This window comes from Rana temporaria, chromosome 3 (genome assembly GCF_905171775.1).
Source record: "Rana temporaria chromosome 3, aRanTem1.1, whole genome shotgun sequence".
NCBI lineage: Eukaryota > Metazoa > Chordata > Amphibia > Anura > Ranidae > Rana > Rana temporaria.
The window spans coordinates 44,495,063-44,518,003 of NC_053491.1; the positions used below are offsets into that span (position 1 = coordinate 44,495,063).

General features: G+C 44.2%; 1 protein-coding gene across 2 annotated transcripts in view; it reads right to left on the bottom strand.

The window, feature by feature from the left end:
* Positions 1-10,098: 10,098 nt before the first annotated feature.
* The window catches only part of FES (FES proto-oncogene, tyrosine kinase), a 252,331-nt gene continuing 239,488 nt past the window's right edge, over positions 10,099-22,941 (bottom strand). For both annotated transcript variants that reach the window (XM_040342486.1, XM_040342485.1), the window contains exons 18-19: positions 14,608-14,730; positions 10,099-10,428 (exon numbers count right to left, since the gene is read on the bottom strand). In XM_040342486.1, the coding sequence (XP_040198420.1) occupies positions 10,286-10,428; positions 14,608-14,730 (266 nt within the window). In that variant the 3' untranslated portion in view covers positions 10,099-10,285. The remainder of the gene's footprint in view (positions 10,429-14,607; positions 14,731-22,941) is intronic.

The following is a 22,941-nucleotide window of genomic DNA, read 5'->3' on the forward strand; positions in this document are numbered from 1 at the left end:
GTAAAAAAACACAGATTTTTACATACTGTCCCTGGTTTTTCTGAGGCTGGCAACCCCTAGTGGCATGGGGCCCTCGGGCAGTGCCCAAGTGCGCGAATGGTCAGTCCGCCCCTGCCCACTGTATAGAACTGACTTTTTTCAGCTTGTGAATTAAAGTATCCAACGTGGTCCTCGTACTGCAAAGTCCGGAGACCCTCATTGTGGAGCATGGGCTGTAACACTGTTCTCCTCTCTCCTGTATTCCGCATGCTAGCTGTTCTACAGAAGCGATCTTCCAAATCATCTTCTACCAGGTAAGATAAACATACAGGGCCAGATTCACAGTCAGCGGCGTAAATGTAGGCGGGCGTAGCGTATCGTAGTTACGCTATGCCGCCGCAACTTAGAGAGACAAGTGCTGTATTCACAAAGCACTTGCGTCTAAAGTTACGGCGGCGTAACGTATGTGGTCCGGCGTAAGCCCGCCTAATTCAAATGTGGATGATGTTGGCGTGTTTTATTTAAATTACATGTGACCCCACGTATTTGACATTTTTTACGAACGGCGCATGCGTCGTTCGTGAAAGAATCCCAGTGCGCATGCTCGAAATTACGCCGCAAATCGTCTATGCTTTAGACGTGAACGTAACTTACGTACAGCCCTATTCGCGAACGACTTACGCAAACGACGTAAAATGTTAAAAATTCGACGCGGGAACGACGTCCATACTTAACATTGGTACGCCTCATGTACGCCTCATATAGCAGGGGTAACTTTACGCTGGGAAAAGCCTAACGTAAACGGCGTATCTGTACTGCGGCGGCCGGGCATACGTTCGTGAATTGGCGTATATAGCTGATTTACATATTTCTAGGCGTAAATCAGCGTACACGCCCCTAGAGGCTAGCGTAAATATGCAGTTAAGATACGACGGCGTAAGAGACTTACGCCGGTCAGATCTAATACAAATCTATGTGTAACTGATTCTAAGAATCAGGCGCATAGATACGACGGCTCGGACTCAGAGTTACGACGGCGTATCTGGAGATACGCCGGCGTAACTCGTACGAGAATCTGGGCCAAAGTCTATTACCCATGAAAAGTACTTGTATAGCTCATGGAACCTCAGCTGCCCTAAAGTCATTTTTGTTTCTCTCCCTATCAGTTTCCTCTCTCCTAGAGAGCCCAGCATCCCTCTTCCCTCCTGTATTATTATAATAGATGTTAGAGAATGTTCTCACACCCGTTCAGCAGAGCAGAACAGAATGTTCTTAAACACAATATGTAATGGTCCTCCGGTGGTAACTATTGTGATCAATCAGTTCTATAATGCAGAGTGCCTGGTACACGGAACACCCTGTATTTTCCCACTACTAAGCGACAACCATGACATGGCTTTGTTTGGTCAGCATAATTCCACCGTAATAAAGCGGGACTTACAGAGGGAAATCGTTATCAGCAGTTGCAGCACAAAACGCATAGTTTAGAGGGCCCATTCAAAGAAGTCGTTTTTAACTAATTGACCTACGGAAGGTTTTACCCCCTTCATGATCGGCACATTTTTTTGCTATTCAGCACCGTAGGCACATAAATAGAGCCTTCTTTTGGTGTGTTTTTTTGCTATATAAACGAAAAAAGACCAAATTTTTTTTTAAAATATATTTTCTATTTTGTTATAAAACATATAAAAAAAAAATCGAATTTCTTCATAAATTCAGAAAAAAAATGTATCCTGCTGTCTTTAACCGGTTAAGGACCGGCTTCTGTACATATACGTCAGCAGAATGGCACCGACAGGCAAATCAACGTATATTTACGTCAGCTTAAATTTGCCGCCATGCGTATGCACCTGCTGCAAGCTCCGTGACCGCGGGACCCGCAGACTTGATGTCCGCTGGTGTCCAGCAATCGGGTCACAGAGCTGAAGAACGGAGAGATTTGATTTGATATGGGATTTGTACTGCGCCGGATGCGCTACCTTAGGAGCGGGTCTAGGCACACAGAGAACCTAAAATCTAATTTTGATTACCAATAGAACGGTAAAAAAGGAGCCTAGGGTGCAGAATATGAAAGAAGTATAATAAAACAGAGAAAGACCGGGGAGTGGGGGGGGGGGGGGGGTGCACTAACCCTCCAGATGGAGGAGGAAAAAGTGCATTCAAAGTCCATGTTCTTTTGCACGATTCCTATTCTTTATCCGATTATCCGTAGGCCTGGATAAAGAGGAAGGTTTTTAAATCCTTCCTGAAACTCAAGAGGGAGGGTAAAGACCTTAGAGACGCTGGAAGGGAGTTCCACAGCTCATTGCCCTTTGTAACCAGGTGTCTGTTACCAGTAGTAAACACAGCATCTCCCCGTTCTGCCTAGTGACATGTCACTGATCGTCTGTTCCCTCTCATCAGAAGCAGTGATCAGTGACGTGTCCCTCGTAGCCACGCACCTAACAGTTAGAATCACTCCCTAGGACACACTTAACCCCTTCCTAGCCCCTTAGTGTTTAAACCCTTCGGTGCCAGTCACATTTACATGTGAAAGGGGGTTAAAAACCCCAGAACCAGCGCAAAGTGGAGAGATAATGAGTAACAACAAGTAGAATAATTAAAGTAATTAAACAGGTGAGTACATTTACATAGTAACCAGTGCATTTTTATAGCACTGATCACTGTATAAATGGTCCCAAAATAGCACCAAAAGTGTCCGATGTGTCCACCATAATGTCGCAATCACGATAAAAATCGCGGATCGCTGTCATTACTAGTAAAAAAAAAAAATATTAATAAAAATAAAATGCCATAAAACTATCCCCTATTTTGTAGACGCTATAACTTTTGCGCAAACCAATCAATAAACGCGTATTGCGTTTTTTTTTTAACAAAAATATTTAGAAGAATACGTATCGGCCTAAACTGAGGATTTTTTTTTTATATATATATATAGGCCCGGATTCTCAGAGGACTTACGGCGGCATAGCGCCATGTACGCCGTCGTAAGTCCGAATCCGACCTGTCGTATCTATGCGCCTGATTCTTAGAATCAGTTACGCATAGATATCCATTAGATCCGACAGGCGTAAGTCTCTTACGCCGTCGGATCTTAACTGCATTTTTTTGTGACCGATAGGTGGCGCTTCCGTAGAATTCCGCGGCGAGTATGCAAATTAGCTAGAAACGCGAATTCCTGAACGTACGCGCGGCCGACGCAGTAAAGTTACGACGTTTACGTTAGGCTTTTCCCGGCGTATAGTTGCCCCTGCTATATGAGGCATAAGTGTGGCGTACCAATGTTAAGTATGGCCGTCGTTCCCGCGTCGAAATTTGAAAAAGTTACGTAGTTTGCGTAAGTCCGTGAATGGGGCTGGACTTCATTTACGTTCACGTCGAAACCAATGACGCCCTTGCGGCGTACTTTAGAGCAATGCACACTGGGAAATTCCACAGACGGTGGATGTGCCGTTCCGCAAAAACGTCAATCACGTCGGGTCACAGTAGTTTTACATAAAACACGCCCCCCTGATCCAAATTTGAATTAGGCGGGCTTACGCCGGACGATTTAAGCTGAGCCGCCGCAACTTACGGAGCAAGTGCTTTGAGAATACAGCACTTGTCTAAGTTGCGGCGGCGTAACGTAAATCAGATACGTTACGCCGCCGCAGAGATACACCGCTGGGCGTGAATCTGGGCCATAGATTTTTGGGGGATATTTATTATAGCAAAAAGTAAAAAATATAGCTTTTTTTCAAAATTGTCGCTCTATTTTTGTTTATAGCTCAAATACCACCAAAAGAAATCTCTATTTCTGGGGAAAAGAAAAGAACGTAAATTTTGTTTGGAAGCCACGTCGCACGACCGCGCAATTTGTCAGTTAAATCGATGCAGTGCGAATCGCAAAAAATGCTCTGTTCAGGAAGGGGGAAACTTTTCCGGGGCTGAAGTGGTTATTGGTTTGTGTGAAAGTTATCGACTCTATGGTACAGTGTATCCGGAATGCATTCACAGCACCTTTTCCACATTTTGCCTTATTCCAAAATGGATTAAATTCATAAAAAAAAAATGTAATTCTACAAACAATACCCCATAATGACAATGCAAAAGAAGTTTGTTTAAAATCTTTTCAAATTTATTAAAAATAAAAAACGAAAAAAAATCAGAGGGGGTACACAGTAGTGACAAAGAGATATTGGGGGGTGCAGAGGTATTCAGGGGGCACAGTGTTTTTTTTACATTTTAACATGGGGGGTGCCAGATCCGCCCGGGGGGCCAAATGCTCTAGGTAAGCCCCCTGAGTAGCGCAGTGCCGTATTGACGATTTTTTTTTTTTAAGTCAGCAGCTACAAATACAGCTGACTTTTAAAACAAGGACACTTACCTGTCCAGGTCGCCCGCGATGTCGGCACCCGAAGCCGATTTTTACCTCGGCTCTCGCTGCCATCTTTGGTAAGGGAATCAGGAAGCCTGGTTCCCTACTGCACATGCATGACTCGCGCTGAACGATCACACTTGTCCCTGCTGTCTTCTGGGACCTATGTGTCTCACAGAAGACAGCAGTGGGGGGGGGGGCGGGAAGTGGCGTTGATACCCTGCGGGTGGCTTGGGTTTCTATGCCCGGAAGTGGGAGCAAAATACCTGTATTAGGAGGGTTCCGAAAAGTGGAAGTTCCATTTTTGGGTGGAACTCTGCTTTAGGGGTAAAACCTTACGAGGCTGATGTGGTTAACATAACATAAAATGAACCAGTTTATTTTAACGTAGGTGAAGCAGAAATGGTGGCCGGCAACTCCAACATCTGTATAAACGTCTTTATTTCTTAGCACAAAAGTAAGTAAAAGGCTTATATCAGGGGTCTTCAAACTGCGGCCCTCCAGTTGTACAATTCCCATCATGTCTGTGAATGTCAGTGTGTTACAATGCCTCCTGGGATGTGTAGTTCTACAACAGCTGGAGGGCCGTAGTTTGAGGATCCCTGGCTTACATGTTTCGGCGAGTAGCCTGGGTCACAGCGAAATGTAGGTGAAGTACAATATAAGGGAACGAGAGGCAATGTGAATATCAACCATTTATTTCTTGTAACTCAATCAGATAACAATTTCAATCAAAGAGACTTTCTCGTGTGTATAAGGTTTAAAGTATTTACCCAATGCATGTGTATAAATGTATTTTCATACGCTACATAAAAATAAATGCAAAAAGCTTTTTATTTGTAAAAATGAATCCTGATGCAGGATGCAAAAATTCCTAATCTTTGATGGATGTGGGTATAGGGATGTAACAGTAGAAGCCTTGGTGGCACGTCGGGATCCTACGGGGTAAATGGCCGCGCCATATCAAGATGCCACTCAACTCAACTCAACATGTGCAGCTGGCAGACATGGGGGTACGTGGGGGGGCAGCTGAACTGTCACAATCTGACCCCCCGGATTGCTTGGTAGCTGAAATGAATATCTCTGTGTCCATGTATGGATGAGGCTCAGTGATGGAGGTTTTGGAGATTCAGGCTTATATAACGCGTTTCCCCCGAAAGTAAGACATCCCCCGAAAATAAGACCTACTTACAGTTTTGCCTCTCGCTGAAATATAAGGCATCCCCCCAATAATAAGACCTCCCCGATAATAGGGCCTCTCCCGAACATAAAGCATCCTGAAAATAAGGCCCCCCGAAGCTACCGTAACTCTGTGCGCCGCCACGCAGCTCACTATTGGCTGCAGCGCAGACAGGAAGTGTGTGGTCTCTTTTCATCAGATAGCCCGCGCCTCCAGGACAAGCTGCCGCCTGCTGCTCGCTCTGCCCTGACGGAGTCTGGCTGACTCACAATTAGACAGTGAGTAGCGCGGAGCAGGAGTCGGGCACATTGTGTGGACACACAGGGGTGACTGAGGTAGGGGGGAAATGTCTGATAAAGTGGTGGGGGGGATGTCTGGTAAGGGGGTGGAGGGGGGGGGGTGTCTGGTCAAGGTGTCCACTGGCACAGGGGTGGGGGAGGGGGATCACTTAAAATGACATTTGTTCAACAATAAATGTGTACCGTATTCTTCTTCATGGAAAAATAAGACATCCCCTGAAAATAAGACCTAGCGCATCTTTGGGAGCAAAAATGAATATAAGACACTGTCTTATTTTTGGGGGAAACAGGGTAGTAAGGGCAATATAGATACGCAGTGACTCATAAGAAGCACTCTGTATAATGTAATAAGTTCAGTTAAATGTGCTATGGTTCTATAGATTACCACAATCTGGCATTAGCATTATTCAGTATTTTAGCATAAGACTGCTACACACAGATCTCTGAAACCTGCATTTAGCTCTTTTGTCTTATTAAAGCGATATTATACCCCACAACAAAAATGTTATATTTTGCAGCTCTCCAAGCTAAATGTGGTGGCTGCATTTGTTTTTTATTTTAGCCTTTTTCCTTTAATTTCATCTGGTGATCCAGCCTGTTCCATACTTCATGTCTTAGTGTGTCTCCACTCTGGATGTAAGAGCAACAGAGACACCCCTGGACAGGAGTATTGTCAGCCTGGGAGAGGGTAGTGTTAATAGAAGTATGGGATTTTTTCCCCCTATATTCATACTTACCAATGTGGCTGTTGTATCTGTTCCCCGCCGCCTCTTCACTGAGAACTGAGCCATTGAACACCGCCGATGGCTTGGTTCTTCTCGGCTCCCTGAGCGGAGAGCTACTGCCAGTCAGTCAGCATCTCTCCTGCTCTTTTAACCTCTAAAAACCCTCTGAAGTTTTAATGGAGCTTGGCAAATGCCCTGTGTGTGTTGATGATGTTCTATTTGTCTTAAAGGGGCTCAGTAGAATCCCCAAATCAGTAATACCCCCAGCTTATTAGTACCTCCAATCGGAAGATCATTTATACCCCCACTCAGCATATCCCTAGTTCATTAGTACCCTTTTTCAGCAGGTCCCTGGCTCAGCTCTTCTGATGTCCCACCCAGTAGTACCCCCAGCTCTGCTGATCCCCTGCTCCTTATTAACCCCCAAATCTGCTTTCCCCCCACCCAGTAGTAACCCCCAGCTCTGCTCATCCACCCCCAAATCTGCTTTTCCCCCCACTCAGTAGTACCCCCAGCTCTGCTGATCCCCTGCTCATTATTAACCCCCAAATCTGCTTATCCCCCCACTCAGTAGTACCCCCAGCTCTGCTGATCCCGTTCTCATTATTAACCCGCAAATCTGCTTATGCCCCTACCCAGTAGTAGCCCCAGCTCTGCTAATCCCCTGCTCATTATTAACCCCCAAATTTGCTTATCTCCCCACTCAGTATTACCCCCCCCCCAGCTCTGCTGATCCCCTGCTTATTATTAACCCCCAAATCTGCTTATCCTCCCCACTCAGTAGTACCCCAAGCTCTGCTGATCCCCTGCTCATTATTAACCCCCAAATCTGCTTATTCCCCCCGCGCAGTAGTACCCCCAGCTCTGCTGATCCCCTGCTCATTATTAACCCCCAAATCTGCTTATCCTCCCCACTCAGTAGTACCCCAAGCTCTGCTGATCCCCTACTCATTATTAACCCCCAAATCTGCTTTCCCCCCACCCAGTAGTAACCCCCAGCTCTGCTCATCCACCCCCAAATCTGCTTATCCCCCCCACTCAGTAGTACCCCCAGCTCTGCTGATCCCCTGCTCATTATTAACCCCCAAATCTGCTTATCCCCCCACTCAGTAGTACCCCCAGCTCTGCTGATCCCGTTCTCATTATTAACCCGCAAATCTGCTTATGCCCCTACCCAGTAGTAGCCCCAGCTCTGCTAATCCCCTGCTCATTATTAACCCCCAAATTTGCTTATCTCCCCACTGAGTATTACCCCCCCCAGCTCTGCTGATCCCCTGCTTATTATTAACCCCCAAATCTGCTTATCCTCCCCACTCAGTAGTACCCCAAGCTCTGCTGATCCCCTGCTCATTATTAACCCCCAAATCTGCTTATTCCCCCCGCGCAGTAGTACCCCCAGCTCTGCTGATCCCCTGCTCATTATTAACCCCCAAATCTGCTTATCCTCCCCACTCAGTAGTACCCCAAGCTCTGCTGATCCCCTACTCATTATTAACCCCCAAATCTGCTTTCCCCCCACCCAGTAGTAACCCCCAGCTCTGCTCATCCACCCCCAAATCTGCATATCCCCCCCACTCAGTAGTAACCCTAGCTCTGCTGATCCCCACACAGTAGTAACCCCCAGCTCTGCTGATCCCCCAGATAATAGTAATCCCAAAAGTCCCCACTCATCTCCTGCTATATTACTCTCATGCTGGACACCACATGTGACATCTGCTAGTTTCTCCTGCCCTGGTCCCCCAGCTTTGCTGGTCCTCCGTGGCTCAGTCCCTCTCTCCGGTCTCCGCTCACCTTCTGCTATAGAGCACGTTCCAATGTTGCGCACCACGTGTGCTAGTTGTTCTGCTCAGGACCCGGCTCACCTTCCTGCTGCTTCACACTGCACACCAGATGTGACGTCTGCACCAGACACCCCCAGAATATAGACGTAGGAACCGGAGGTGACTAATAATGACGTCTTTCTGGTTCCCTTGTTGGTTTCCCAGTGCATCCAATAGAAAGCGGCGCTAACTCTAAATAAATGCCTCTCAAATGCTTTAGGTGCTGTAAGCGAGTGTTGTCATAGACTTCTAGGTTCTAGAACCTTCTAGATTGTAAGCTCTAAGGAGCAGGGCCCTCTGATCATTCCTGTATTAAATTGTACTGTAACTAAATGTCTTCCCTGATGTTGTAAAGCGCTGCGTAAACTGTTGGCGCTATATAAATCCTGTATAATAATAATAATAATAATAGACTTCTTTGGGGGCATTGGAGGCACTTTGAAGCACCAAGAATGCGACATGGAGTATAATTTTTGAAGCAAATGCAGCTGTGTGAACAGGACTGCAAGGCAACAATTTTACTTAGTGACAGGGGCTTTGATTGCCATTCAGGGAGCTTTAACCACTTGAGACCCACGCTATTGACAAAAGACGTCAACAGCGCGGCTCTCAGGTGCCAACTGGACGTCTTTGGACGTCATTTCAAGTGCATTACCCGTGCACGCCCCTGGGGGGCGCGCGGCGGGTAAACACTGTCCCGGCGCATCGCTGGGAAGCCGATGCGTGTACCTGGCGGCCGCGATGTCCGCCGGGTACACACGATCGTCGGTAAGACAGCGGGGACGTGGAGCTCTGTGTGTAAACACAGAGCTCCACGTGCTGTCAGAGGAGAGGAGACCGATCTGTGTCTCTTGTACATAGGGACACAGCATCTGTCACCTCCCCCAATCACCCCCCTCCCCCCACACAGTTAGAACACACCCAGGCTACACATTTAACCCCTTCCTCACCCCCTAGTGTTAACCCCTTCCCTGCCAGTCACATTTATACAGTAATTAGTGCATTTTTATAGCACCGATCGCTGTATAAATGTGAATGGTCCCAAATTTGTGTCAAAAGTGTCCGATACGTCCGCCGCAATATCGCAGTCCCAATAAAAATCGCAGATCGCCGCCATTACTAGTAAAAAAATAAATAATAAAAAAAATCATAATTCTGTTCCCCATTTTGTAGGCGCAAACCAGTCGCTTATTGCGTTTTTGTTTTTTTTACAAAAATACGTTGAAAAATACGTATCGGCCTTAACTGAGAAGAAAAATAGTTTTTTTAAAAAAAAAATTGGGATATTTATTATAGCAACAAGTAAAAAAAATATATATATTTTTTAAATTGACACTCTTTTTTGTTTATAGCGCAAAAAATAAAAACCGCAGAGGTGATCAAATACCACCAAAAGAAAGCTCTATTTGTGGGGAAAAAAGGACGTCAATTTTGTTTGGGAGCCACGTCGCACGACCGCGCAAATGTCAGTTAAAGCGATGCAGTGCCGGAAGCTGAAATTTCGCCTGGGCACGAAGGGGGTTTATGTGCCCAGTAAGCAAGTGGTTAAAAAAAGCCTGTCTAATGCCACATTTTGAAGCAAGTGTAAATTAACCCCCCCAAAAAAATAAAAAATGAATCCACTGCATCTAAGAACTGGAAAGTTGCAACATAATAAATGATTTGATTTTGGGTGTAATATTGTTATAAATAATCTTTCATGGTTTGTTAGCAAATATAAAGGAAATGTCTATTGGCATTAGGTGAATAGGAAATGTCGGCGCGTTTTATTATCTACTCGGAGCAGTGGTACCGTGCCATTGATAATTACGTTACATCCCTCGGATCGGATCAACACGTGCATCACACAGATAGTACAATGATAAATAAGACCTGCCTCGGGCGCCTGGCCTGGGAGGCAGAACATACAATAAAATCAACGGGAATTATCGATGTCTCTTCCGGATACTGATGAGATCTTGGTGCACAATGCTGAAGCTTGGACGTTTCCTGGGGTCATATTCCCAGCAGCGCAGCATCAGTTCATAAATATCCTCGGGACAATTGTCTGGAGCTGGCAGACGGCTTCCTGCAATCATAAGAACATCTTTTTATCTTTCTTATTTATGTATTAAAAAAAAAAAAAAGACAAATGGGAAGATTTGGTATAATCTGTTGGAGGTGTCGGTATGTCCCGGGGACAGAATCTTTGATGAGAGTCATGGTCGTCTTCCATTCTATTCAACACCGTTGCGTTTTTATCCCTGTCACAATGTTAAAAGACTGATCCTGAATAATTTAGAAGACTCTGCATTGCTCCGTTCACTTGAACATTGTGAAAGAAGCTGTAAGCTGAGAGAGTGCAAATATTTTTAAAATACCAAAATAGCTATTTGTCTGCTTCCTGCCAAATATCAGAAATAATTAGAGTCAGATTTTTGTTCTTGTGCCCATCAAAGAAAAGCCGGTCTTTTCAACTTTTTTCCTTCCAACGTTACCTCCAGTGCCTCTTTCTTTTTTCCTAATTTTGTTTTTGTCCTATCCCTTTGTGCTTGAAAAACATCACTTTCTTTGATCATAAAAAAAATAAATTATATATATATATATATATATATATATATATATATATATATATATACACACCGTATTTATCGGCGTATATCGCGCACTTTTTTGCCCTGAAAATCAGGGCAAAATCGTTGGTGCGCCGACATATACCGAGCGCAATACACTCGAGTACATTCGGCCAGGCTCGGCTTCACTCGTAGTCACGCTCTGTGACGTTTATGCGTGAGAAGCCGAGCCTGGCCGAATATACCCGAGTGTACTGCGCTCGGTATACGTTGGCGAAGGCTTCAAACTGAGCGCGGGAAGTGGGGATTCGACATGAAGACAGCGCGGGAGAAGCTGGGAGGACACCACCGAGTCCGCAGACGGACGCCGGACCGGACGAGGCCGCCGATAGACGCTGGGCAAGACACCAAAACTGTAAGTAGTAAAATGTAATAAAATGTTTTTTTTACAGGATTTTAGGGTCAAAATTAGGGGTGCGCGCTATACCCCGGAGCGTGCAATACCCCGATAAATACAGTATATATATATATATATATATATATATATATATATATATATATATATATATATATATATATATATATATATATATATAAAATCTATGGCCCGGATTCAGAAAGAATGACGTAACTTTCGGCGGGCGTAGCGCATCTCATATACGCTATGCCGCCGTAACTTAGAGAGGCGAGTACCGTATTCAGAAAGAACTTGCGCCCTAAGTAACGGCGGCGTAGCGTAAATGGGCCGGCGTAAGCCCGCCTAATTCAAATTATCAAGGCAGTGGGCGTGTTGTATTAAAATGAGCCGTGACCCTATGTAAATGAGGGGCCGAACGAACGGCGCATGCATCGTCCGTGGACGTATCCCAGTGCCCATGCTCAAAATCACGTCAGCTAGAATGCCTAAGATACGTCGAACACTGCCTACGACGTAAACGTAACTTACATATACAGCCCTATTCGCGTACGACTTACGTAAACAACGTAAATTTCGACGGTCTTTCCAACGTCCATACCTTAACATGACTTACCCATGCTTTATGAGGGGTAAAGTTACGCCGGTCGTACGCCTTACGTAAACAGCGTATATTAATACGCCGGGCGCAAGTACGTTCGTGAATCGGCGTATCTAGGTCGTTTGCATATTTATAATGGGAACGCCGAATGCGTCCAGCGTAACTATGCGCCCGCGATACGCCGGCGTAGGCAAGTTACGTCGGACGGCTGAAGCCATGTTTTTGGACGTATCTCGCTTTGTGAATCGGCGCAAAGATGCGACGGCGCACATTTGAAATTACGACGGCGTATCTGGTGATACGCCGACGTAAATGCTTTCTGAATCTGGCCCTATATCTATATATATAGATATATATAGATATATATCACATATCTCCCAACTTTTTGAGATAGGAATGAGGGACAATTATAAGCAAAAGTATGCAGACATAGGACACACCCCTTGCCACACCCCCTTAAAGGAGAATTGTACAAAAAAACACGTTTTGTTAAAGCCACAAGTGCTTTTTTTTACCACTATTATTCCTTTATATTGGCTTTTGGAATTTACAAATACAGCAATTGGATAAAAGGTTTAGCGCTGGGAAACACTTTTTGATAGATAAAAAGTGCATTTTATATACATATATAGATCAGACCAAAATGGGACAAATGAGGGACAGAGGGACATTGCTCCAACTCAGAGACAGCTGGGAGCTTTATATATATATATATATAAAATCATCCAAAACAGTTGCCGCGCTCTAAAGTCTCTTGCTCAATATCTAATCTTTATTTCCAGTACACTGCTCAGTACAAGCTGCACAACAGTTTGGAGCATCCTTCCTCAGGTGTAAGAGTGGGGACGCTCGAAATAGTGCAGCTTGTACTGAGCAATGTACTGGAAATAAAGATTATACATTGAGCAAGAGACTTTCAAGTGCAGAAACTCTTTTGCATGATTATAGTGTTGGCAACCTGAACACACTGAAACATCTGAGATCCTATCCTATGCACCTATTAAATAAACCAATTCAAAATGTTTTGTATGCCGTGGCAAAATAGGTTGACTTCATGTTCAAAATGAAATGCCAATTTGTTATGTACATGCGAAAAAAAATATCTTCCTTCATCTTTGGAAGCCATCTGAGTTCCTACTATACCTGTTGCAACATTATTAGCCAGATTCAGAGATGTTTACGCCGGCGTATCAGTAGATACGCCGTCGTAACTCTGAATCTGTGCCGTCGTACATTTAAGTGTATTCTCAAATTGAGATACACTTAAATGTAGCTAAGATACGACGGCGGGCGCCGTCGTATCTTAGCTGACTATTTACGCTGGCCGCTAGGGGCGTGTACGCTGATTTACGCCTGCGCACCGGCGCCGAATAGAGCCGAGCCGACCCGAGCTTCCTTCAGGAAGTCGTAACTCGCTGTGTGCGCCGTCGTTTAGCATGTCAATCAATTGGCATGACAATAGGAACGCCCACTCCCACGGGATTCCCTACCCGGAAGCTGCGGTGAATTCCACGGCTAAACGATATCTACGGCAAAGAAAAAAAAAAGGTCAGTGTCATTTTATATGCAGGACTGGATCATGCTCTGCTGGGGTTTTTTGCCTTCCTCTGGATCAACTGTGGGTATGGAGTTGGGTGTATAGGATTTTACTGTGTTTTTTATTTTGTTTTTTTATTTTTTGTGGTTGAACTGGATGGACTTGTGTCTTTTTTCAACCTGACTAACTATGTAACTATGTAACTGGGCTGGGCTGGGATGTATTGTTAGAATTTTTTTATAGGGTGAACCTCCACTTTAAATCCCATATATATATATATAATTCCTTTGGTGCCCACGGGCGGAACATCACTGGAGTAAGTGGTCTGGTTGAGTAGATGACCACGCCCAAGTGAGCAACCCTCTGAGCACCCTATCTCAACCATGGTGAGAATGTAAGGTATCAACCACACCAACTGTATATCTATATCCCCCTTCACCGCTCCTTCCCATTTAAAACAATGGGAAACTGCGTTAATACCGCTCGCAATGCGCCTCTGCAGAGGCGCATTGCGGGCGGTATTAACCCTTTAACGGCCACTAGCGGAGGTTAATACCGCACCGCTAGCGGCCGAATCCCACGGCAATTCCGACGGTATAGCGCCGCTATTTTTAGCGGCGCTATACCGCCACCGCCCCAGTGTGAAAGGGGCCTAACTTCCTATCATTACTAGTGCAGGAATTGTCTTTGACAGATTGCTCACTGTGCTGTGAGCATGCAATGAGCACGCTCTCAACACAGAAACCTCTGCCACCTATGGACGCGTGCGGCGTGCGTATAATAAAAGATGAACCTCTTTGCCGTTGCACATATGTGTGATCTGGGCAACCAAGAGGTTAAAATTGAATTTTGAAGCATCAATGTTGATGTGCAAAGTTTAGCAATCTATAAAAACTAACTGCTGTAGTCAGAGTAATAGACAATGATTGCAAATTTGTTCCCTTAGGGGTCTGTCCTTTACACATTGCTTTTTGTAACATAGATTCAATCCAACAGCTGCCTTTTAGTGCTACATGGTGTAGTATAAGCTCAGTTGTAACATAAGGAATTGACGGCTTATGGCTTGAGGTTGGGGATTTTGCTGTAATATCCGCTCAGTGTGTACAACTGCAGCTTTCTCCGGTACACAGGAATAAACTTACCCTGTTCTATTGCTTCTCTGGTTTGCTGGTTATTCATACTTGTGTATGGATTGGACCCAAGAGAGAACGCTTCCCAGAGCAGTATGCCGAAGCTCCACACATCACTTTCTGAACTGTACCGGCCTGAGGGAGAAGATATACAACACCTGTCAGTACGAAGAGCACTAAAGCTTCCGCAATGTACAACAAAGTCTCAAAAGTCTTTTTTTTTTTCTTTTTTCAATGCATCGTTTTTTTTGTTTTGTTTTTTTCACTTTTTGAAACACCCTCTCTATATAGTTACATTTGGGCATTTGTTTTTTTCCCAAATAAAAGGTTATTTCTGAATTTCTTCAAGCTGAATTTAACACAGCATTTAATCCAGTTATATGTTCATTAACCACTTTATCCCTGGAAGATTTGGCCGCTCAATGACCAGGCCACTTTTTGCGATACGGCAAAACAGGGCTTTAAACAGGGCCGCCATCAGGAATTATGGGGCCCCTTACACAGCTTCAGGCATGGGCCGTCCTGGAGCAGAGAACAGCAAATTGAGAAGCGGGGGGGGGGGGGGGGGGGGGGGCCCTTTACAAAGAATAAAGAAAAACAAAGAAAAATATATATAAAAAAAGGGGGGTATCCATTCGGGGCCCTGGGGACCTCTGGGCCCTTTAATAAAAAGAAAAAAAGAAATAAAAAATATATATTTATTTATTTTTAAAAAGGGGGGGGGGGTGCCATCTGGGGCCCTGGGGACCTCTGTGCCCTTTAATATACACAAATAATATATATATTTTTTTTTTATAAAAATAAATCACAAAAAAAGTGGGGTTGCCTTCCGGGACCTCTGGGCCCTTTAATAAAAAAAAAATAAAAAAAATATATACAAAATTAATAAAATAAACATTTATAAAAAAAAAAAAAAGGGGGCTTGCCATCCAGGGCCCTGGGGACCTCTGGGCCCTTTAATAATAATAATAATAATAAAATATATAAAAAAATAAATAAAAAAGGGGGGGTTGCCATCTGAGGCCCTGTGGATCTCCGGGCCCCTTACAGGTGTACTGCCTGTACCCCCCTGATGGTGGCTCTGGCTTTAAATGACAATTGCGATGGTGTACCAAAATTTACAGTTTTTTTCCCCCACAAATAGAGCTTTCTTTTGGTGGTATTCGATCACCTCTGTGGTTTTATTTTTTTTGCGCTATAAACAATAGAAGAGCAACAATTTTGGAAAAACACACAATGGGGGTTATTTACTAAAGGCAAATCCACTTTGCACTACAATTACAAGTGCAAAGTGCACTTGAAATTGCACTTGGAAGTTAGATCCGAGGGGGGCATGCAAGGAACATAAAAAACAGCATTTTAGCTTGCACATGATTGGATAACAAAATCAGCAGAGCTTCCCCTCATTTCAGACCTACCCCTCAGATTTACAGCGACTGCACTTCCAAGTGCACTTTCAGTGCAATTTCAAGTGTACTTTGCACCCCCAATATCTTTTACTTTTTGCTATAATAAATCTAAAAAAAAAAAAATTTTTAGAACAAATTTTTACCTCAGTTTAGGCTGATATGTATTCTTCTACATATTTTTGGTAACTTAAATCGCAATAAGCGTATATTAATTGGTTTGCGGAAAAGTTATAGGCCCAGATTCACAAAGCACTTACGCCGACGTATCTCAAGATACGCCGCGTAAGTGTAAATCTGCGCTGTCGTATCTATGCGTCGTGCCCACAGAACTAGATATGCCTGAAAATAGGCTTCATCCGACCGACGTAACTTTCCTACGGCGGCGTATCGTGGGCACATATTTACGCTGGCCGCCTCATTGCAAATATGCAAATGAGGGAGATACCTCGATTCACGAACGTAATTGCGCCCGGCGCATAATATACGCGGTTTGCGTAAGGCTTACGTCCGGCGTATAGTCATTCCCCATCTATGAGGCGCAACTCATGCAAAGGTATGGACCAGGGAACAGCCGTCATATTTTACATCGTTTACGTAGTAGTACGTGAATAGGGCTGGGCGTAGGTTACGTTCACGTCGTAGGCAGTGATTCGACGTATCTTAGGGAGTAGTTTCGACGTGATTCTGAGCATGCGCACTGGGTTGCGTCCACGGGACTGCGCATGCGCCGTTCATTTTAAGTACTTGTCTGTCACTCGGCCCATCATTAGCATGGGGTCACGCCTCATTAGCATGGCTCACGCCCACTTCCACCTACGCTGGCTTACGCCAAGGAAACCCAGCGTAGATTTGACAGCGAGTGGGAGCGAGTGCTTTGTGAATACTGTGCTTGCCGCTCCGCACTGCGCCGTCGTAGCCTAAAAAAGATACGCTACGCCGGCATAAATATGCGCCAATGTATGTGAATCCGGGCCATAGCGTCTACAAGATAGGGAATAGATTTATGACATTTTTATTTTATTTTTTTACCAGTAATGGCGGCGATCTGCGATTTTTTTTATTGGGACTGCCATATTGCGGCGGACAAATCGGACACTTTTGACACATTTTTGGGATCAGTGTCATTTATACCATGATCAGTGCTATAAAAAAATGCAGATTACTGTATAAATGACACTGGCAGGGAAGGGGTTAACATTAGGGGCCGATCAAGGGGTTAACTGTGTTCCCTATTGTGTGTTCTAACTGTAGGGGGATGGGACTGACAAGGGGAAGAGAATGATCATTGTTCATACATTATATGAACACACAATTAGTCTCCTCGCCCCTGAGAGAACCGGGATTTGTGTGTTTACACACACACACACACATCCCCGTCCTTGTTCTGTAACGAACAATTGCCGGTGCCTGGCGGTCATTGCGACCGCCGGGCACTCACATCGGCTCAGAGGACACGCTTCGTGTACGCGCGCGCGCCGCCGGAGGTGTCTTAAAGAGCCGACGTACAGCTACGACTGCTCGCTCAGGGGAGCCAGCCTGCGGCAGCTGGTCCAGAAGCAGTTAAAGATGAATTCTAAGTATGGATATTTTATTCACAGTTATTGTACATTGATCTAGCTTGGATCAATGTAACTCCTAATATACCATATCTGGCCTATTCCCCTGGAAGCTGGAAATCGCTGAAGTTGATACTGCTGCTCCAGTGATCTCCACTTGTCCAAGCGGTTGCCATGCTGTATTCAGAACACAGGAGGTCGGCCACTCATAACAGTCGCCATTTAGAGAATGCTTTGCATTTTCTCAATGAATGCAAAACATTTTCTGATTGGATGAGGAGGAGAGGCGAGGCAGTGACATCACTGGAGTAGCTTTCAGGGGCATTGGCTAGGTATGGAATATGCATAGTCACATTGCTCCAACCTGTACCAATGAAACTAGATCTGAGGGGGACTATTTGTAATAAGAATAATAATAAGAAGAATTAGTAACAATGATTTAGGGTGGCAGTTTTAACCATACCTAAGCATGGTTTACCGCCTTTGTGTGGTTTGTTTGTGTAGTGTGAACCAGGGATGTGCGGCGAGCTCAGTTGCTAGTATCAGAGCCAGATACACACAGGTTACATACGCCGCGAAAGTTAAAGCAAGAGCAATAATTCTAGCACTAGACCTCCTCTGTAAACATGTAGGGGCAGATCCACAAAAGCATTACGCTGGCGTATCTCTTGATACGCCGGCGTAATTTTAAATTTCCCATGTCGTATCTTTGTTTTGTATCCACAAAACAAGATACGACAGCATCTGGGATCGATCCGACAGGCGTACGTCTTAGTACGCCGTCAGATCTTAGATGCAATATTTCGGCGGCCGCTAGGTGGCATTTCTGTCCATTTCTGCGTCGAGTATGTAAATTAGCTATTTACGACGATCCACGAACGTACGTCCGGCCGGCGCATTTTTTTACATCGTTTTCGTTCGGCTTTTTCCGGCGTATAGTTAAAGGTGCTGTTATGAGGCGTACTCAATGTTAAGTATGGCCGTCGTTCCCGCGTACAATTTTGAAAATTTTACGTCGTTTGCGGAAGTCGTTCGCGAATAGGGATTTGCGTAGAATGACGTCACCGTCGGAAGCATTGGCTTTTTCCGGGTTAATTTCGAGCATGCGCACTGGGATACCCCCACGGACGGCGCATGCGCAGTTTAAAAAAAACGTTGTTTACGTCGGTTCACGACGTATTAACATAAAACACGCCCCCATTACATCCATTTGAATTCCACGCCCTTACGCCGCCAAAGATACACTACGCCGCCGTAACTTACGGCGCAAATTCTTTGTGGATTCGAAAAAAAAATTGCGGCGGCGTAGTGTATCTTAGATACGCTGCGCCCGGCGGAAGATTACGCGCAGGTACGTGGATCTGCCCCCTAACCTGTAAAAAAAATTTAAGCTGAGATTTTTAAGTACCAAATTTTGGCTCCATTTCACCGGTGTGCGCAACTTTAAAGCATGACATGTTGGGTATCTATTTACTTGGCGTAACTTCATCTTAAATTCTAAAAAAAAAAATCGGGCTAACTTTGTTTTTTTTATGAAACATGAAAAAATACCCCCCCCCACCCCAAAAAAAGGCGTTTGAAAAATTGCTGTGCAAATAACGTGTAACAAAAAAAAGTTGCAATGACCACCATTTTATTTTCTAGGGTGTCTGATAAAAAAAATATATATACAGTATATATATATATATAATGTTTGGGGGTTCTAAGTAATTTTCTAGCAAAATAATTATGATTTTTACATGCAGGAGAGAAGTGTCAGAATTGGTCTGGGTGGCAAGTGGTTACACCAAATACCCTAAGTAAGTAATATACAAATAATTATTATATATTTTTAAGGTAATTTTACTATACTATACTTATACTAATTTTACTATACTGTACTATACCTATAAAGATTTTACTATACTATACCTATTTTCAAAAAACTGTACTCAAACAGGTGACTTAACCACTTAAGGACCGCCTCCTGCACATATACGTCGGCAGAATGGCACGGCTGGGCACAGGCACGTACAAGTACGTCGCCTTTAAGAGCCCAGCCGTGAGTCGCGCGCGCACTCGACCCGGTCCGAAGCTCCGTGACCGCAGGCGCGGGACCCACGGATCCGATCGCCGCCGGAGTCCCGCATTCGGTCACAGGAGCTGAAGAACGGGGAGAGGTGTGTGTAAACACACCTTCCCCGTTCTTCACTGTGGCGCTGTCATTGATCGTCTGTTCCCTGATATAGGGAAAGACGATCAATGATGTCACACATCCAGCCCCGCCCCCTACAGTTAGAAACACATATGAGGTCACACTTAACCCCTACAGCGCCTCCTAGTGGTTAACTCCTAGACTGCAATTGTCATTTTCACAGTAATCAATGCATTTGTATAGCACTTTTTGCTGTGAAAATGACAATGGTCCCCAAAAAGTGTCAAAATTGTCCGATGTGTACGCCATAATGTCGCAGTCACGGAAAAAAACGGTGTTCGCCGCCATTAGTAGTAAAAAAAAAAATATTAATAAAAATACCATAAAACTATCCCCTATTTTGTAAACGCTATAAATATTGCGCAAACCAATCGTTAAACGCTTATTGCATTTTTTTTTACCAAAAATAGGTAGAAGAATACATATCGGCCTAAACTGATGAAAAATATATTTTTTTTATATCTTTTTTGAGGATATTTATTATAGCAAAAAGTAAAAAATATTGTTTTTTTTTTAAAATTGGCGCTCTATTTTTGTTTATAGTGCAAAAAATAAAAGCCGCAGAGGTGATCAAATACCACCAAAAGAAAACTCTATTTGTGGGAAAAAAAGGACGCCAATTTTGTTTGGGAGCAACGTCGCACGACCGCGCAATTGTCAGTTAAAGCGACGCAGTGCCGAATCGCAAAAAGGGGCAAGGTCCTTAACCTGCATATTGGTCTGGGTCTTAAGTGGTTAACTGACAAATTACTGGCGTTTGAAGTTATAACTTCCAACCAGTAATTTCACAGTAAATAAATAAATAATAAATGATTATGTTTTTAATCAAGCTAAATCATATATTATTAAGCTACCGGTATATGTTATAACAGTACCTTTTCAGCAGGCAGCAGATTCTTAACTTTGTGAGAAAAACACATGATTGTGAGTAAATCTTATGCCCATAAACCCATGCTTTTTACTTCTAGTTGAGAGGGCTGGGCTGGAAGGGAGCATTTGAGCTTCCACTGCAGCATTTTTATTGGACAGCTTGTTCCAATGGTGCTTTACCATTAATCCAATGCTCCAAGCTGTCCATTAAGCTCAGTGCTACTGACAAGAATTGAGAGGCACTGTGAGCTCATCCTCTCAGTCTGCTGCAAACAGAGTGTGCCAGCTTGTATTTAACCACTTGCCGACCAGCCGCCGTAGTTATACAGTGGCAGGTCGACTCTATTGCGCAAATCGTTAGAGGTGTATCTCGCTTTGTGCAATAGATACAGTGGGCGTGCCGCAGTTGTCCCATCCCTCCCTGTTTCCAAAGCGAGCAAAGTCCTTTCTTGTATTAAGAGAGGTATGGACTCCAGAGACAGAGATATAATTTTGCCCCTGTACAAATCATTAGTAAGACCTCATCTGGAATATGCAGTTCAGTTTTGGGCACCAATTCTCAAAAAGGATATCGGAGAACTGGAGAAAGTGCAGAGAAGGGCAACCAAACTGATAAGAGGCATGGAGGAGCTCAGCTATGAGGAAAGATTAGAGGAACTGAATTTATTCACTCTTGAGAAGAGGAGAATTAGGGGGGGGATATGATCAACATGTACAAATAAGAGGTCCATACAGTGAACTTGGTGTTGAGTTATTCACTTTACGGTCAACACTGAGGACAAGGGGGCACTCTTTACGTCTAGAGGAAAAGAGATTTCACCTCCAAATACGGAAAGGTTTTTTTCACAGTAAGAGCTGTGAAAATGTGGAACAGACTCCCTCCAGAGGTGGTTCTGGCCAGCTCAGTAGATTGCTTTAAGAAAGGCCTGGATTCTTTCCTAAATGTACAGAATATAACTGAGTACTAAGATTTGTAGGTAAAGTTGATCCAGGGTAAATCCGATTGCCTCTCGGGGGATCAGGAGGGAATTTTTTCCCCTGCTGTAGCAAATTGGATCATGCTCTGCTGGGGTTTTTTGCCTTCCTCTGGATCAACTGTGGGTATGGAGTTGGGTGTATAGGATTGTATTGTGTTTTTTATTTTGTTTTTTATTTTTTGTGGTTGAACTGGATGGACTTGTCTTTTTTCGACCTGACTAACTATGTAACTATGTTTAGAATATTGTCTCTGGAGCAGTGATGTGAATAAAGGGGCAGATCCACAAAGATCTGCCCCGGCGCAGCGTATCTGAGATACGCCACGCCGCCGTAACTTATTTCTGTTTGGTTCGAATCCAGAAAGAATCCGCGCCGTAAGTTACGGCGGCGTAGTCTATCTCTCGCGGCGTAATGGCGCGTAATTCAAATCGGCGAGTAGGGGGCGTGTTTCATTTAAATGAAGCGCGTCCCCGCGCCGAACGAACTGCGCATGCGCCGTCCCTAAATTTCCCGCCGTGCATTGCGCAAAATTACGTTGCAAGGACGTCATTGTTTTGACGTGGACGTAAATTACGTCCAGCCCGATTCACGGACGACTTACGCAAACAAAATAAAAAATTAAAAATTATACGCGGGAACGACGGCCATACTTAACATTGCGTACGCCACCAAATAGCAGCTTTAACTATACGCCAAATTAAGCCGACTAGAGACGACGTAAAAGAATGCGACGGCCGCTCGTACGTTCGTGGATCGTCGGAAGTAGCTAATTTGCATACTCGACGCGGAAAACGACGGGAACGCCACCCACCGGACGCCGAAGAATTGCATCTAAGATCCAAAGACGTACGCCTGTCAGATCTAACCCAGATGCCGTCGTAGCTTGTTTTGAGGATTCAAAACAAAGATACGACGCGGGAAATTTGAAAGTATGCCGGCGTATCAGTAGATACGCCGGCGTACTCTTTGTGGATCTGCCCCAAAGTGATTATAAAAACCTGTGTCTGTACACTAAACACACCTAGATTTAGACCTAGAAACTCTGAGAAGCTCCCTGAAATGATGACCTATTCAAATGTAAGCTTCCTTTTGTCTGCACAGCACATGAAGAAAAGTAAGCACAATGACACCAGCAGAGTATAATCTTAGATATAATGGTATAATCATATAATCATGATAATGGGCTCTGATGCATTTCTCCTTCCGGAATCACATACAACCAGAAATAATAAGCTAAAACTTATTAGGACGGAAGATCTTTAGAAAAAAAGCAGAGGTATTGTAAGCCTACCCAGTGTTTTTTTTTTTGTGTTCTTTAGAGGGGATGGATTTAGGAATC